Source organism: Opisthocomus hoazin, chromosome 27 (assembly GCF_030867145.1).
Source record: "Opisthocomus hoazin isolate bOpiHoa1 chromosome 27, bOpiHoa1.hap1, whole genome shotgun sequence".
Taxonomy (NCBI): domain Eukaryota; kingdom Metazoa; phylum Chordata; class Aves; order Opisthocomiformes; family Opisthocomidae; genus Opisthocomus; species Opisthocomus hoazin.
In genome coordinates this window covers 1,202,645-1,220,321 of record NC_134440.1, presented here as the reverse complement: position 1 = coordinate 1,220,321, position 17,677 = coordinate 1,202,645, and the positions used below count along the sequence as shown (strand labels likewise).

Here is a 17,677-nt window from a genome sequence, read left to right as displayed (position 1 = left end):
CTGTCTAGCGCCATTAAAAGTCCCCAGACTAGCAATGCTAAATCATTAACCTAATTTCGGGGAGCAGCATGCTCTCCCTCACTCGAGATGGCAACGGCCCGGAGCGCGCGGCTTCCCTGCCCGTAGCCAATATGGCGGCGGCGGTTGGGCCGCTCCCGCAGGTCCAGGCCCGCGCCGCGGGTGAAAAACACAATGCGCACGTTGGGGCCCCTGCCCGTATTCAAGATGGCGCCCAACGCGGGTGTCCCATGCCCTGCCCCCAATCAAGATGGTGGATCCGTGTGGCGTTTCGGCATCCTTCCCGCTCTCAAGATGGCTCCTCCCAACCGTCTCCCTTCGCCTACCGAATCGCGCCGCGCACCGGCGCTGTGCACCGCCCCTCATCTCGCCTGCAGCCAATAGGCTTCGTGAGGGGCGCCAGGGCGCCAACCCTCGGAGGCGGGCGGTCCCCGCCCCTGCTATCAAGATGACATCTCCGATAGCCAATAGGGCATTGGCGCGGGTGAGGCGGGCCGGGCGGCGCCGCCATTTTGTGAGTCTATAACACGGAGCGGTTGGGTTCGTTCCTGTTATTCCGGCGCCTCCACTCCGTTCCCGACGGGTCTCCGTGTGCAATGGACGGGTGAGTCCCCGCCGGCCCGGGCCTCGGTTCGGGCGGCACCGCGCCGGGCGCCGGGGCGCGGCGTTGCCGAACCCTTCCCGGGGTGCGGAGGAGGGGGAGAAGGCGGCCAGGGTTCGGGACCCGCGCCGGGTTCTGGGGCGTTACCTGAGGGAGGGGGCGCCGAGGGCGCGGCCGGGCCGCCCGGCGGGGGCGAGGCGGGAAGGGGAGCGGGCGGTCGCCGGCGGTGCGGGAGGGGGCCTCCTGCGTGGGCCGCCGCCCCGGGGCCCTTCGCCGCAGGGGGGGGGGGAAGCGGAGGCGGCCCCTGCTCCGCCGCCCCGCGCGGCGCCTCGTGCCGGCCGTCCCCGACGCGCGCCCCCGACGCCGCGCCGCTCGTGCTCCCGCCTCCCCCCCGGGGGATCGGCTCCGTGCCGTGGGGGGGGGGAGGTCCCGGCGGGGCTGCGCGCGGGGGGGCCCAGCCGGCTCCGAGCGCCGCGGGGGGGGGCGGGGGCGGCGCGGCCCCGTGGGGCGGGCGCACCTGGGGGGGGGGGGGAGGCGCTCCCATTGTCCGCGGGGGCGGGGGTGCCCCGTTCCCCTTTGCGGGCGGTCTGTCGGGCAGCCCCGGTTCCGCCGCCGTCCCCGAGGCCCGCGGCAGGGCCGGCGGCTCGCCGGCCGCAGGGCTCCCCTCGCAGCGGCACACGGGGGCCGCAGGTAAGGCTGCAGCGGCGGAGCGGGGCTGCCCCGGGCTCCCCCCGCGCGTTGGCCGCCGCGGAGGCTGCGGGGCGCGGGTGGTGCGTGCGGGGCGCGGCTCTCTCCGCCCGGGCAGCGCGGGTTTCCCTTCGGTCGCCTCCGAGGCGTTTGCTGCGGGCCTGCTCTGTGGGAACCGAGGGCCCCGTCTGCCCTCCGTGCGCCGGTTTTCGCCGCTGCCGGAGCGCGGCGGTTGCGGTGCTGGGAGGCCTCCGGGCTGGCGGTGCGGGTGCCCAGCAGAGCCGTGCGTGCGGGCAGCCCAGTGAGTGCCTCCTCGCTGCCTGCCGCCAGCACGGCTCTGGGGAGTGGGGCGTAGGCACAGGGCTGGTTTTTCTACACGCTGAAAAAGGTGGCTTCTCGGTGTTGTTTTGATCTAAAAACCCATAAAAATGGTGTTTCTTACGATGAATTTTTACAGTCCCGGGCTGCGGTTCAGGCTTCCCTGCTTCTTTTAACAAGTTGTTCGTCATGTTGAATGATACTTTAAAATCAGCTCTTCAGCATGTGAGATTATACATCGATGTCAAAAATCAGTTTATCGGATGTCTTCGCTATAATTCCTAGGAAGGCTGCTTCACGTTAAAATAGTTATTTTCATGTAGAAATTTTAGAATAGCATATGAGTCTTAATTCTCCATTATCTTGTGGAGATGGTGGTGCGTGATCTGTTGACCCTGTGAAAGCTGTTTCCTGCTGAGACTTAGAAAGCTGCTTCGGAGGCTGCATTTCCAGTTTTGCCTGGCTGGCAGCGAGTGGCGTCTCCGGCTCCAGGCTGCTGCTCCCACCTAGAGCGATGCGTAGCTGTGCTTTTCAAACGCTCCCGTCTGAGTTGCTTTGTTAAAGCATGCGAGGAGTTCATATGGGAAGTGCTGCTTTGGGAAATGACCGAGAGGTTTTACTGGTGCTGTTTAATTTTTCCCCTCATTGCATAGAAATGAACCTATTCCATGTAAAAAGTTATTTTTATGAAAGGCTTTATTGCCTGTTATTTGGGAAATGGAGAGAAATTTTAATCCCCTATGAAGATTGACATACGAGAATGAAGCTTAAGATATGATAATTTATTGAGGGCGTGTGTGTGAACTAGAAGTGTATTGCACATCTGTTGAATAAAAGTTCTTAAATAGTGTTGCTGCTTGTTTCATGTCGTATTTGTTATCAAATGGGTGACAACAATATTCCAGGAATTGATAATTCTTGACAAATAAAAAAGCTCTTCCTGATGGGTAATTTTTAATACTGTCCCGTGTTAAGGCTACTTTATGTAAAACATTTCCTGTGCGTGAGGCCCACGAGAGGAACAGGAAGTAAGAGAAATTGCTCTGGGATAAGTTTGAGAGTTTTGGAAACTTAGGAGATTCCCTGTTCTCACTATGCTTTGTTGGAAATAATTTTTTTTAGGGTTATGAAAGTCACTGGCTTAACGTATGTATTTTAACTAAAGAAATGTGTACTCCTAGAATATTCAGTAATGCTGATAGAATGATTATGATTCTTTAATATGTGCAGATGGGTTTAATTAGTTCATTACTGCTGGCCCTGAAAGTGCAGCGTAACCCATCTGTCTTTGTTGGTGACCAGACAGCAGGGGCTTGCAGAGCGCGGTGTTCTCGTAGTGTTCTTTAAGTAGCTCGCTTGGAAAAAAAGAATCTATCGCGTGGCTTCCTGGCAGCAGCCATTGGATCAGACTGTAACTCCAGCTGTAAATGGCTGGGTTATGATGACATGGCAGGTTGGGTTTGAAGAGGAAGTATGAGGAGCTGAGCTGGCTTCTACTTGTGTTACGGCCTATTTGTGGAGCTGGTGAAACATGAATGACTTAGTAAGGTTGAGCAGTATTTAATTCTCCGAAAAGTTATGAATTGCTGCAGGAGGGTAGGGAAGGACGAACTAGTAAATGCAAGTTCTCTAGCATTAAATCACTTTATAGAATTGTTCTTGAGTACTTCAGATTGCATATTGCTCTTTTAAGAATGACTGTCCTGCCTTCTGCTTCTCTGCCGTGTTTCCTTAAAGTTGTTGCATGTCTGTTAGCCAGGCACTTTTGTATCCTTTACCCTGAAATTATGGTCAGCTGTTGGAAAGATAGGAGTTGAAACAGGCAGTGCTGCATGTATGTCAATCTAAGATGATAATTTCTGCTCTTGGTTTTACATTGCTGCTTTAGAATGGTTGGGAGTTCATAAAAAAGATACTATCTTCAGTGCAAGGATATAAGTGAAATCCTTAGACTGAGTTGAGCACTCCCACAAAAGAGTAACATGCAGGTACTGTAATACTCCGGATGTTTACCCAGGTACAGTAAGCCAAGCGATAGACAAGTCATTCTGATTCCATCCATGAAAGAAATTGCTGTAAGTAGATATATGTTGTGATATGTAATGGTCACCGTTGACAAGAACGAGCATGTGTTGCTTGGGGTACAGCTAACACTGTTTTCCGTGTTAGTCAACCAGGAAGTCTCATTTTAGGAGGTTTAAGCCTATGTGGTAGGTTAATAACTGTTTTTTTCCTTCAGATCTGTGCTAGGGAAAAATACTAGTTGTTTTCCAGAGTAGAAAAGAATTGATAGAGGACTCGTGTACAGAATGATACCCCAATCTGGGAGCTGCTTGGTCCTCTTCACTGCTCTCTAACTGCACTCTTAGTCTGGCGCTGGTCTGGCTCCGGTGGCGCTGGCGTGGCTGGAGGCTGCTCTAAGCCTGGCTCGGGCTCTTGGCTTGGCTGAGAAAACAGCCCAGACTTGGCGAGATGTGCTGGCTGGCTGTGGTACCACTGGAGCTCTAGCATGAGTTGTCTTTGCTGTTGACTGGATAATTTCACTAGAGAGAGCTTCTTCACAGCCTAGCAGAGGTTGCTCCTTTGAATGTAAGGTGGCGAAGAGTTGCAGAAGTGAGTATCGGTGATGGGGTTGGCTCTTGGTGCTTTTGCTCTTGGTTTAGTCAGAGGTGGTGTTCTGGTCGCATCGCTTTCCTGGGAAGAGTGCTAGGCTGTGTTAACTCTGGGGTTTTGGCCTTGGTCTCCTGTGGTACCCTTGTAAGAAGAGCGAGCTCCACTATAGGAAGTGGAAGAGTTGCCATTTTCTGGCACTGCTGGGTCTTGGGTCTCCACCATCACCATCTAATAATTTTTCTTTGTATAAACTGTCCTTGGTTCACTTGCAAAGACAACTGTGCACTTTGACTTGCTTTTTTTCTTACTACTGTAAACTATGCTGGATATTTGTGGCAAACCTATCTAACTTTTTTAATCCTTTTCTTTCTTTTTTCTACAGCATTGTCCAAGATATAACAGTTGGTACAAAGGTAGGCACTTCTCACTTTTTCTCTCTTTTTACACTGCTCAGCATCTGACCTAGTTTTAGCCTCACCAAAAGTAGATCTTCAGCTCTAAAGGGTCATTTCTGGTACCATGTAAATTGGTTTTAACCAGAAGGTAATTTAGTTTCATGTGCATTTAAAACTTATGGCTCAGCAGTTAGCTCGTGGCATTTGGACATTGATTATCAACTGTTAGAAAAGAACTTTATCACATTTAGAAGCAGCCCTTTCCCCTACTAAAATGTCAAGCCGTGCTTGTTGTTTGTGTGCTAGACAGTGCTTCTCAATGGAGAAATTGGTCCTTTTGAGAACTTTATTTCCTTTGTTTATGTGAATTCCTGTTCAGTTATATGTCAAAAAATCCTTCTACCACAAAAAATTGAGTGTTTAGCTGTTGATTTTTATCTCTTGCGAGTACAGTAAATATGACCTTTACCCTTCTAGTCTCAGGTTTTGAAAGTGCAGACTTAGCCCTGAAACTCAGAGTGCTGACAGGAGCCTCCTTCTCTGCTGTGCGTGGTAATAGGCTTTGTGTTGACAGGATAAAAGCTCATTCCTGTGAAATGCTGAACTGGAATGTGCAGGATGGACGGGTGCTCCTTCGTATATTAAAGGTGTTTCATTTTTCTTCATGAACATTATAGCTAATGCTCTGGGATCAGGATTACAGTAAGTTCAGCCCTGCGAGTTCTCTTTATTAGATGGTAGGTGTGTGAATGTTGGCCCTCAAAGCAGGAATCTGACAGCTCTTTCAATGGCCCGAATTGCGTGGTGGTAGCGTCTTCATTATTAACTGAGGAAGAGTTGCGTGCGACAACTTGAGTGGGCTGGTGAAGTGATGCAGTGTGCGACAGGACTGATTTGAAGTAGGGCTGAGCTTGTGTAGTGTGAGCTCTTAGGTCTACATAAGTGAGCAGGAGCATTAGAGAGAATTTGCTCTTAGACAGCAAATAGATTTTATATTGAATGTACAAAATTGGATGCGAGTGCTGTTAAGCATGGGCATGTTTGTTAGTGCTTCAGGGTTTCTGAGAAGCACTAAACAATGAAGGGACTCTAATGGTTGTAGTGAAAAGGCTATTTTAAATTCTCCTTTTATGAGAATCTGAAATTTGAATTAAGTGTAGTGCGATGATAGTGTCTGGTTCTGTTTGAGAACAGAGTCTGCTGCAAGGAGTTCAGTTTGCTGTCAGAGGAGGAGGAAGGCTTGAGCCTGGATGATAAGATTGGTTAATAGTTCATAGCCATTATAGAAGGTGGACCAAGTCATCCCTTGGCTGCTGTAGAGCAGTTTGATACAACAGCTTCTAATAAACTGATTAATCTAGGTAAAAGTCCCCTGAGTTGGTTTTGACAATGTGTAATTTCCAGCTTTAGGGTTCTGCAGCTTTAAGAAGTGGTTTTACATAACTAAAGTTGACCAGGAAGCTTCTGAAACTGTAATTGTAGTCCTCTGTGAATCTTGAAAATCTTCAGGATGTGGTATTGCATGCCTCATCACGCCTGTCCGTGGGGGTGATTGCAGTCCCTGGTGCAGAAGTCAGATGTCTGAAACAAGGACTGGGAGAAATCCCATCCGAGTGCTTTCACTCCTAGCACAGGGCAGAACTGGAACCACGATTCTACCAGTTGTACAGCGGGGTGGGGAGTGGCAAGACAAAAGCGAGCATCAAAAATGAGATTTCTTGTCAAGTCAGAGGAGGCAGATTTTGAGAAAGTTGAATCAAAATTTAGAGGGGCAGAAGCAAAAATGAAAGTTGAACCATCTCGATAAAGGTAAGTTTTAAAAATCATTTTCAACATGCCATGTTATCTGAGTATGTTTAAAAAAGACATTGAATATGCCAGTGTAGATCATGTAATAGAAGTACATTCTTTAATGTTATGGTGTGACATGTTATGCATGTCGTGGGTTTGCTTAGGTAAGTTAGAGTCCTGTTTGCGCACAGCTAGGAACAAAGTGAAGGCTTCTCTGACGCCATCATCCTCTGCGTGGCTGTGTGCGGGTCAGCTGTGTCCAGATGGTTTCCCTGTACTCCGCTGCTTCTGTGCTAGTGAAGATACCGTGACTGCAGGACTCTTGCATGGAGAGAGAGATACAGGCATCTGTTTCATCCGTGTGATCAAATCATGTACCACTTGCTTTTTAAAAATGCTTACTTCTCTGCTAAGTGTAAAACCTTATTGGCTGCAGCTCTCCTGAAATTTTGCTGCTGTTTTTGTGCTGCTTCCAGGTCAAGCTACCTTCCTTTGGTTTGCCAGTGTGTGGTTTGAAGGGACTGCAGAAGGCTTCTTTGGTATCACAGCAGCATTTCAGTGTTGTCTTTGCCGAAATAACTACGGTGATAGAACTCTGTCCATCAGCATTTGTTTGATCCCTGGGGCATCACTGGGATCACTTCAGGGATTGACTGATTCCCCCCATGCAGAAGCAGATGTTCTTCATAATTGCTTGATAACTTTAATGCTGTGGAACTGTAGTTTTGTGATCTGCTGACTTTATAAAATATATTCATAGAAACAAGATTGAGGTGGAGCTAGAACTACTTTGTTGGTGTCTGTTCTGGAAGCTGTGTTCACAAGAGCTTGCTGGCCGAGCTTCTAAATTGGACATGAAAATTTGAGCTGGGAAACTATTTTTAATCTGAGGTGTAAACTTACTCATTCTTGCCATGTGTGTACGAAGAAGGTAGGAATGGTACTCTATCCAATTTGTTAAGGTATTAGAAGATTGGAGTCCCCAAAAGCTGTCAACCCTTGTCATATTTTAGGCAGTATGTTACTGGGAGTAACGTGCCAGTAGTCCTTTACAGTGGCCTCTTGGTTGGTCTTCCTGCTGTAAGTGTTCCCGGTTGCTACATCTACCTTTGAAATTGAGGACTTTGTGAAAGTATGTATCAGGTTGTGCTACTTCGTTGTTTTAAAAGGCAGGATGCTGGCACCTTGTTTTAGGATTTTTTCCCATCCTTAATTTGTGTGTTAAGGGTGCTCACACCTGCTTGTGTTAATTGTTCTGAGGTCTTCATTATGTTCATGTTCTGTAACTTAGGAAGTCCCCAGGTGTTCTCATGGCTTACTACTTGAGCACTGTACTGCCTGATGGTCTTGTTCTTAATCAGGATGGTAATTGTAGTAGCCATTCCTGGGCTTCACATTTAATCTAGTCCCTAGGCTCTTCAGTTGAAAGTGTGTGAACTTGTTTAGGAAGCTCATGACAAGTCTGGTATGGGCTCTTGATGCACAGCCTTCTGGAATGTCCTGCAGATTAGAAACACATGAATTAAGATTTATTCTTTCCCATCATTTCATTGATGTCTGAAAAGGATGGAGGTATGTCCTTAAGATGGAGGGCACTGTACTTGAACTCTGAGGTATTGGGTCTGACCCCTGCAGTTGCCTCTTCCAAGTAATTTGATCAAGATATCTCTCTATCTCCCCTCCTTTTCTTTAATTTGCCTAGATATCACTATCTCTTTAAGCTGTAATGGTCTTTGAGCAGGACTGACTCACTAGAAATAGTGTGAATGGTAAGTCATTATTCTTAAGTAAAGTTGCATTTCAGTGACTGAAAAAGTCTCAGAATAGTTTAGGTGCTGAGTAATCTTACTGTTTCTTCGTTAAGTTGGGCTCTTTTGGAAATACGATTCCAGGGAAAAAAGTACACTTCTGTGGCATTTCAGAAGTTAATTTTTAAAACAGGATTTGCCAGAGTGTGATACAGGCTGACTGCGTAGAAGTGATTTGTGATCAAGCCAGGATCTTTGCCATGGGAACAGTAATTATGGCTTCAGGCAGCAGGCCAAGAATGTTGTGAGGAAATTCCAGTCCCCTCCTATGGCTTTAGTTAGAAGCTGCAACAAGCTGGCTCTTGTGGCCTCTCCGTAACAGGCATGATCACACGTGTAAGCCACATGTTGGCACCAAGATACATGGATGTCTTTCAGCAACCATTGTGTGTGCTGGATTTGGTAAATAGCTTGATCTAATTGGTGTTAGTGTTGCACACAGTTTTTATGCACTTGTGTCTTTGATTTATAGATAACTGTCCTTTGCAGGGCAGTTTGTGAGCACTCTGGTTGGACAGTGAAAGCTGTTTAAATTCTGTATGAAGCTTAATAGGAATTTAAACTATTGGTTGAAACACAGATGCTAAGCAAGATTGCTACCACAGGCTTATCAGCTATTAGACCTGTTTAAAGTGATTTCTCCATCACATCTAAACCAATTTTTTATGAGGCAGCTAACTCAAAATTACTTGCACTTGGAAAGGAAACAAGCTGTGACTCCTGTTGTAGATGAAAATGAAATTATGTGAGACTGTCTTGAGAATGATCAGTTAATAAAATGGTTGTAGAATTAACCTCAGGCCCGTGTTGCCCTCTGGGATGGTTGAAGAGAAGAGAAAGTATTTAATATACGTGAATTTGTTTTATCTTTTTAATCCCACAAGTGTAGGGGTAGACTCTGGCCTCTGTCACTGACATCTGTTTCAGGTATTGTCAAACTAGAAAATACAGATGTGCTGGTGCCATCTCACACTAGCAGGAAGAGTAAGCTTTATTTAATTTCAAATTCTGCGTGGTTCTGGTATAGCTGTCTTTCAAGCTTCGTATGAAAACTTGTCGGATACTGTGCTTAGTTCAGCAAGTGTGTGTTGGTAATCCCAGTGTAATGATTGCTTTGTGTTTGCCAAAGCAGATTGTAGTCATTACACAACCCCAATTTAGATGAGATTGAATTAGTGTGAAATTCCTTCTGAACCTGGATGTTCTATTTGCCATCATACAGATTTGATCACAAAATGTTCTTTTGTAGGTTTATTTTCCCGGAGTGACTCATCCAGCAGTATTTCTTGCTGATAGTGTTTGTGTTGAGCTTTACCAAGGATCTGTCTGCTCTACTGTAATGATTTAGAAAGCTCAAGGCTGACTGCTAGTTAAGTTTCAACTTGGGAACAGTACATCATAAAGCTTGGGTGTGTGCTACCCTACACAGCCAGAATGACTGCATTTCTGCAGTGCTTGGAGTTGAGGAATTTTGGGCCATTTCAAATGGCCACACCTTGCCTTTGCTCAAAGGGCAGGTTTGTTTCTCAGGGTGTCTCCATAGCAGCGAAGGCTGAGAAAGAAAGTCAGGGAGGGGCTGACTGGATGAGTGGGCTGAGGATCCGGCTCAGCTTGAAAGCTGGTCTGTGCTTGAGCTCGTAATACACCCTATTGCGAAATCTCACGCTGGGATGTGTGAGCCATTGCTTTAGAGTAATGCTTGAGCTTCTAGTGTCTTTTAGGAACTCAAAAATCTATCTGTATACTATAGAAACAGTGCCAGCTATTGTGGCAGTATATATATGGTAGGAAAATAATTTTCCGAAGCCCTAAATTCTTTGCAATGCTCTGATCAACTAACCTACATTCAAAGATGCCGAAAGTGTGTGTGTGTGTACCCAGTATGCTGTTGTGAGAGTCTTAGTGGGGAGTTTACCGTGCTGGCCCTTCTGTAAAGGTATTAGGTGAAATCTTGTCCAGGCAAGAACTAGGTTATAATAATTTAAAAAGCCTGAAGTGGTGTGTGATGGGTGTTTGCTGGCCCCAGCTGAACAGAGCATACTTTTAAAAAAATACCTACTCTGAGCCTGCCAGGTAGGCTGGTGCCCCCCCCACAGATTCATGCTATCGAAGTAATATGCTGACGGCTGGGTTGGATTTAATTTTATAAATGATAGAAGGGTACAGTGAGCAATTTGAACTAAGGTGATTTCTCCTCCCTTTTGCTATGGGTTCTGATCAGATTGCAAATTGTGTCTTAAGCAGGGTGCAGCGGAGGGGTGGGTGGCACTGAGCTCGTGGCTGCTGCTTGCAGACGGACAGACAGCAGTGTTGTGCTTCGCTTAGCAGCCGCCTCAGAGGCTGCAATCTTCGGTGTCTTGAAGTTATTTTCTGTTGATCTTAACTTTCCAACTTTACTAGGACCGAAGGAGGATGCAGTTGTTCTGTGTTCTTCAGAGATGTTTTCACAAAAAAGTTGGCTCACGCTTTCTGTTTGTGACCCAAGTCGGTATGTTTTTCAGGCTGCTCTACCTTTAAACGACTAGAGTGTTGGAGGCAGAGGGGGTAACAGAAGGGAGCCTTGCTAGAAGCGAGTCTTCTGTGGAAGACCAGGAAAACTGGCATCCTTCTTCCTAGTAGTTTAAATTTAGTTCCATTCCCAGCTCTTGAATCTATCAGGAAAAAATTTAGGAATGTAACGTGAGTGATGATGATGATGATGTCATCAGACTGGATTTCTCGTGTTAGTTCTTAGTGTAGCGATTTGAGCTGTGGGCTGAAGTATCAAAGCACGTTCTTCCAGTCCCCTGGGGTTGAACTCGTGCAGAGCTCTGGAAGCATGCTTTGGAGACACTCGATTCTTTCCGTGCTCCAAGAAATTTTTTTGCTGCTGTTATCAGAGCAAAGAGTTTGAGTGAGCTTCTCAATGATTTGTGTGTCATTGTATGTGTAATACATTACAGGGGTCTTTTACTGGGTCCAAAATCTCTTTACGAATGTAGGGAAGGTGGAGTAGAAGAACGATGCTTGCATGCTCTGACCAGGCAGAGTTACAAGACTTCTGACAGTTTTTTTTTTTTAATCTGAACTTAAAAGCAGACCAAGGACTTCTAACAGCACAGATTTTTTTCTTGGTTTACTTTGAGGGGGGTTTTCCAGGTGAAGCTGTTACCTGCTTTGCTTTTTGTGTGTGTTAGCTGATGGCCTGAATGCCTCCTAATTCTCTCTTTTCCCTCATGAGGAGGAGGGATACTGCTATCCTTAGTCTGTTTTAAAATTGTTAGAGCAGTGTAGGGTGCTCCATATCCAAAGGCAGTGAATGCTGCTGCTTCTTCAGGGAGTAAGGGAAAGAGTTTTCTGTGTATCTTAGGCTTGGCTAGCCTGTCACTGGCTGGCCTGCCTTCCCCTGTGTGCAGTCTTTTTGCTGGTGCTTTAAGTTTGCTTTCTGCCTGTAACACTTGTTGCATTCTGAAAGCTGATTGTTACCCTGTAGTATTACCTGTTTGTCTTGAAATTCGTAATTTTATGGTCATTTAGTTTGTATTTGTTTCTAACCTTTTGCACAGGCAGAATGCAGTGGATTTATTGTAATCCATTTGAAAGAAGTGACTGGATTTTAAGTAGCTAAAAGATTGTATAGGGGTGTGTTGGTAGAAACTGAGACACTCTGGCTTTATTCTAAACTGCAGTAAAGTTCAGGTAAAATCCTAGTGAAAAGGAGACAATTTATAGTTTTCATATGAATTAGCAGTTGCTTTTTAAACTGTGAAAGCCTAGGCTAGTTAGAAATTCTTAGAACTTAATAGTTAAAACCTCAAAGCAGAAAAAGGCTTAACGTTTGGGGGGTGGTCGAAAAGATAACTTGAAAAAGTATGAAATCTTAGAATTCTGCCTGGCAGCAGACTTCCTTTCTGTAATTTGGAGAAGGGAACTGAAGTATTGTTGATAGCAAGACTACACGACGCATGGTGGTTTTATTAAATTCATGCAGCTTGGGCAATAGACCTTTTGTAACCAGGAGTGTGGCAGACAAAAGGAGGCTGCTGTCATAGAAACGCTCCCAGGCAGCGTTTCACCTGGCAGTGGTACGCGTGCCGACTGGTGATGGTGGTGGTAGAAACAGCCTTACCCTGCTCTAGGTGAGATTTGGCAGCGCATCTTCAAAACTGGTGTTTGTTTTCTGTGAGCAGGAAGAGGAGATCTGTTAGTTCAAATGAGGAATTTTTTGTAGAGCAGTGTTACTGCTAGCACACTGTTGCTTCTGTTAATCTTGTCATAAAAAATAGCAGCTGCAAAAGAATTGGCTAAACAGAAAAGGCAACATAAATTAATGCCTCTTGTGCACAGGGATGTGAACTTCAGAATCTGAAGAACTGTCTCAAACGAGGTGCTGTGCAGCTGGGCCTCCCCGTGGTAGCTGGAGAATAAAAAAAGGTAGAGAAGTAGTGGTGTGGATCGATGCTGGTGAGCAACCGAGCACCCACACAGCTGTTTGCTCACCTCCTCCCTATTGCTGGGTTTGCATAGTTTTAAACTTAAATAAAATAATAGAATACTTCAGAATCGATAGCCTTTGTACGGGCTCTCCCAACATAATTCGAAATACCCATTGCATACATTGTTGGTGAGAAGCTCTTCCAAACCTTCTAAAACATCCAGGCTCGCTTTGGTTCCTCTGGCTCTACTGATTTAGGATACTTGGTATGGAGCATTTGAATTTACAGCATGGCTTTAAAGCTTATTCATAGCTTAGAATATGTACAGAAAGACGAGACATTGGCCAGGAAAGAGATGATGGCAATCACTGCGAGCGTAAGGGCAGGTGATTGATACCAGCTCTTCCTGAAGCTCCAGGTAAGGGGTGCAGATGAATGAAGTGCTGCCTGTTGGTTTGCCTCAGGTCATTCTGAAAAGCAGTCATCAATGGAGTTTCCTTGTGGTTATCCACGATCAGCTCCAGAAGTAGTGGAGGAAGAACAAATGCTGATGACAGGTGACGGTTGATGTCGAAGGTCCCTCCTTCTGTGGGAGGCAGCTCTCGGTGCTGGGCTGTAGCGGTGTGAGGACGGCAGCACCCCGTAACCAGTGCAACTCCTTACTGCACTGGGTGCGCTCCTCCTAGGCTTGTGCTTCAAAGCTGTTCTTCCCCGGGGAGTCTGCGTGGAAACATTTTGGTACAGCTGCACAGTACTATGTATGTACTGTCTGTAAAACTTCCTTTCGTAGAGAAAAGACCGTGGAATAATTGTAGTTTTCCAACTGCTGCAGTCTTCCCTCTTCATTTGCGTGTACTTCCAGCTGGGAAGCTTACAAATTGACTGCTGCTTCTTTTGATGTCGAACAATCATCCCCCTCTGCCTCCTGGCTCTGGTCACAGCAGGCAGCATAGACTGTCTCCAAGATAAGAGGGGAGTGGATTTGGAATTGCTCTTTCATTAAAGAAACATCATCATGTGGAAACCAGCAGCAATGAGCATTCCTTGTCAAAGTGCCCTGCAAGTAAATTTTAAAATATGTGGGAAAATGTTTATTTTAAACAAGCCATTAGGAAAGTTAAATTCAGGGAATTTAAATTCTTTCCGTAATAGCATAAATGTTTGTTTTTCCAGTTTACAGTTTCCTAGTGTTGCTTCCATGAGAGCCAAGTATGTGGCTTGTTCTCCTGGTAGTTTCCATGATGGATTGCTGGGGCTGCCCGAGTATGCTTGCGCAGATGCCTTGGTTCCTGCTGGGAGTGCTGTATGTTCAGAAGTTTACAAGTTGTTATTTAAGAACATTCTCTAGAAAGCTGGAGACCCCTTAGGGCCTGATGTGAGGGGTTTCAGGAGGCCAGTAAACCCTTGGCTGCATCTGTGGGGCTTTTGTTCGCTGGTGGGTGGTTCTGGGAAGCAGCTGCCCGTTGTATCCCAGGCCACAGAACGCAGAGCTGTACCTGTGGTGTTTGCAGCAGTTCAGGCACAAGAGTGTTTTTACAGGAAACTCGTGTATTTTTTTAGCCTTGGAATTATGCATTAATTTGAGTCATCAAAAGGATGGGATCACAGTCTAACAGCCTCCCAGACTAACTTGCTGCTCACTGTACTCGGGAATCCAGGTGCTAATTAGAACAGCTGTTAAAAGGCCTATTCCTAATTATTGCACCCTGTTAGAAGACGACAACCTTGCTGGGTGCTGGTGGCCTTTGTGGAACCTGGTCAGTGCTTGCAGGTGACCAGCAGCAGCACAGGAACTGCAGTTTTGGAACCTGGCCTAATTTCCCATATTCAGCACATCAAAGTCCTTGAGCCTGTCTTTGAAGAGCTGGCAGTGAGTAGTCAAACAAGAAATTCAAGATCTGAGGGGGAAAGAAAAAAGCCCAAACCTGTGTCTGTAATTCTGCATTCTGGGGCTCTCCTGTGACCTACTTTTCCAGCCTGTTTGCTGGGGAAGTGAGCAGAGAGCTTTTGTTGTCACGCAGATACTGTTTCTGCAGGTGCCACCAGATGTAGGGCATGGTGGAAGATAGAGTTTCTGGTGGCCACAGTGTGAAGCAGGGTACGTTTCCATCGATGGGTGGGAGTTTGCCAAGGCAGGGATGAGCTCTGGTTTTTTTTTTTTTCTGTTGATGAAGTCTTCTGGTGTGGCATTTCTGTGTAAGAGTTGGGTGGAAAATAATGAGAAAGTGCTTTTATGTTGGATTTATATTATCATGTTTGCTCACAGTTTACAGTGGGGTTTGAGGTCTTCTATGTAACTTACTTCGAATTAAGCCATACTGATTTTAAGCTGTATTATGTATATAAGTATAGATTGTGCTAAGAAGTCATGTTTGCTTTTGTCTTGGTTGTGTTTTCCATGCCTCCTCCTTGGGTTAGACTAGTCTTGGTCGGTTGAGGTGATTTGGGTGACTTTACAGGGGATGCTGCAGTCAGTTGAAACACGGACACTGTACAGCACCCTGTTCCACCGATCTCTTGAGCTTTGTTTGCAGGGAATGGAGGAGAAGTGCCAGGCTCCTGCAGTTCAGTAACTTTGTGCAAGTGGATGGGAGTATGCCTACAGCTACTTCAAAGCCTAGAATAAAAGCACTTCTAGAATTTGGCAATGCCAGTTTGCTTAGGTAGTCTAATTGTAGTAGGAGCAGTTTGGTTTAGGATTTTGTGAAATGTTTTCTCCTCCATAGAGCTGAAATGCACAGTGCTGCAGTAAGAGAAGCCACAGGATCAAGATGCTGGGGTATGCTGTGCTACTCATAGCTTTGTTTTGCAAGTAGCTGTGTTGACTTTAACACAGAATGACTCCTAGTGCAAAAGGTGATAAAGGATGGCATCACAAAGATTTTGTGCCTGTGGTACTCGGGTTTGCTAGTCTGTCTTTTGATTTAAATGCGCTTACGGAGACTTTGTGGTAGTGTTGTCCTAAAGCTGTGCTGCTGTTGGGGGGTTTGTGGTTAGAAGACGACAATCCACTGGTCAGGCTGTTTTGTACTAGAATCCAAATATTATATGTGGACCTATTTCTGCTCTAAAATTTGAAAAGTCCCTTTTTGCTAGTAGCTTTACTTTGCTGATCTGCCTTTTTTGGGGGTATGGAGGGGAAGAGATTAATTTCTTTCAGGTCTCAGTTTCTCAAAGTTGTGTCTTCTGTTTGTAGCTGGAAAATACGCACCTTTAGTTCCTACTTGCCAAGTCATATGTAACAGTTTTGGCCAACTTCTGATAACTTGTATTTTGCCTAAGACTTCCTTACTCCTAGTAACCCACAGTGAAATAATGTCTGTCCTCTTGATGATGACCGGGAGGCCTATCTGTGGTGCTATTCCTGATCAACTAAAGTGTTGTTCTAGCTTAACCGAAAAGACCGAGTAGTCAGAAATCTGTTTTGTTAGCTACAGTAGGAGAACATGAATATCAGTGCACAACGCTGCATTTAGTGGCTTCAGGCAGCTCAGCAATGCTTCAACTCCAAAGATTCCTAATGCTTAGCTGAAAAGAGATACTGGGTAGTGCTACTCGATTACTAAATTGGATCTTGCTTATATTTAATTTATGGAGGTGAGGCTCACTGCCCACTGTCAGTATATTTTTACTTACACTTCTGTTCAGCTCTCTGCAGTTTAATCTCAATTGTTCTGCTTTAGGAGTACCAGAATAGAACTTAGTAAAAATGCTGTCAGTTTACCTTTCATCTTTTCTTTTCCAGCGGGGATCTGACGAGCTTTTCTCTGCTTGTGTTACTAACGGACCCTTTATCATGAACAGCAACTCTTCCTCTGCAGGTAATATTGCCTATAAAGAAGAATAGCAATTTATAAATGTTGCAAATACTGTGAGGAGGTCTGGATTTTCCCACTTAGTCTTAATTTTTAAATCACTTCATTTTTAGTACTTATTAGGCCTTTTACAGGAAAGTGCTGACTAATAATAAACTTTTGCCCTATACCCTAGAAAGGTTAGTAGGCTGAATAAAATTGCTGCAGGACATTTGCTAAAATGATTTTACAGAGTTAGAACATGCAGGTTTTGCTGTGAACTGTTATACTTAAAGCACAGTTGAATTTCACGTAAGGTTATGTTGGCTATTTGTAGTAGTTTGCTGCTATTTGGGAGTCTTACACCATCTAGAGGTTACTAATCCCACCCAAGACAGTATCCTTGTGTGCTCAGTCCAGAATTTTGCCCTCTGTGCTTGTCAATGCCTTGAATTGTCTTACTTTGAGCTACTGTTGTCCTGTGAGCTGCTTCGTGTTCTGCCCGTGCCTCCCTGCCAGACTGCGTCAGCTCACATCTCTGGTGATGAGCTGCTGACAGGCTTTGCCATCTGTATGATCCAGCTGATCTAAAACTATGTTTGGTTCATATTTGGTTTAATATCACTTGTGTTAAAATGTCCCCTTCAAACTGCTGCATTGCCAAGAATATCAGTCAAAGCGAAGGGAGAACGCAGCAACCGAGAATGAGTGGCTTGGACTTACACAAAGTAGAAAGGAGGGCAGGTGGGTGTGTAGTGTAAACAAGCTGTAAAATGGCCACTGGAGAGCTGATTCCACTGCAGTGGCATTCAGCTGTGTCACTTGCATCGTGTAGTTTGGAAAAAAAAAAGTAAAACCATGTGTCTTCAGACTCTAGTTAAATTGGACTATGGAATTTCTCTGTAATAGAGCCAATAACCTGATGGGGAGGACAAGCTATGTCATAAGTTACAAATATGTGCATATTCTTTCAAACCCACTCTAATAAGTAGTAACTCTTGCTTTTTACAGCTAACGGAAACGACAGCAAAAAATTCAAAGGCGATAGTAGAAATGCTGGGGTCCCATCCCGAGTAATCCATGTCCGCAAACTCCCCAGTGATGTCACGGAGGCAGAGGTCATTTCTTTGGGCTTACCTTTTGGCAAGGTCACCAATCTTCTAATGTTGAAAGGCAAAAATCAGGTATTGTCTCCATAATTGAAAGCAGGGATTATGTCAAAGGCTTGATGAGTTTG

The 17,677-nt window shown here is 45.6% G+C and overlaps 1 protein-coding gene across 2 annotated transcripts in view; it reads left to right on the top strand.

Moving 5' to 3' along the window:
- The first annotated feature begins 520 nt into the window (after window positions 1-520).
- Window positions 521-17,677, top strand: part of PTBP1 (polypyrimidine tract binding protein 1) — a 30,928-nt gene continuing 13,771 nt past the window's right edge. Inside the window, exons 1-4 of one of the 2 annotated variants that reach the window (XM_075444228.1) lie at window positions 521-622; window positions 4,620-4,650; window positions 16,392-16,467; window positions 17,452-17,624. In XM_075444228.1, coding sequence (XP_075300343.1) covers window positions 615-622; window positions 4,620-4,650; window positions 16,392-16,467; window positions 17,452-17,624 — 288 coding nt within the window. In that variant the 5' untranslated portion in view covers window positions 521-614. The remainder of the gene's footprint in view (window positions 623-4,619; window positions 4,651-16,391; window positions 16,468-17,451; window positions 17,625-17,677) is intronic. The other variant, XM_075444229.1, reaches the window with a different exon arrangement.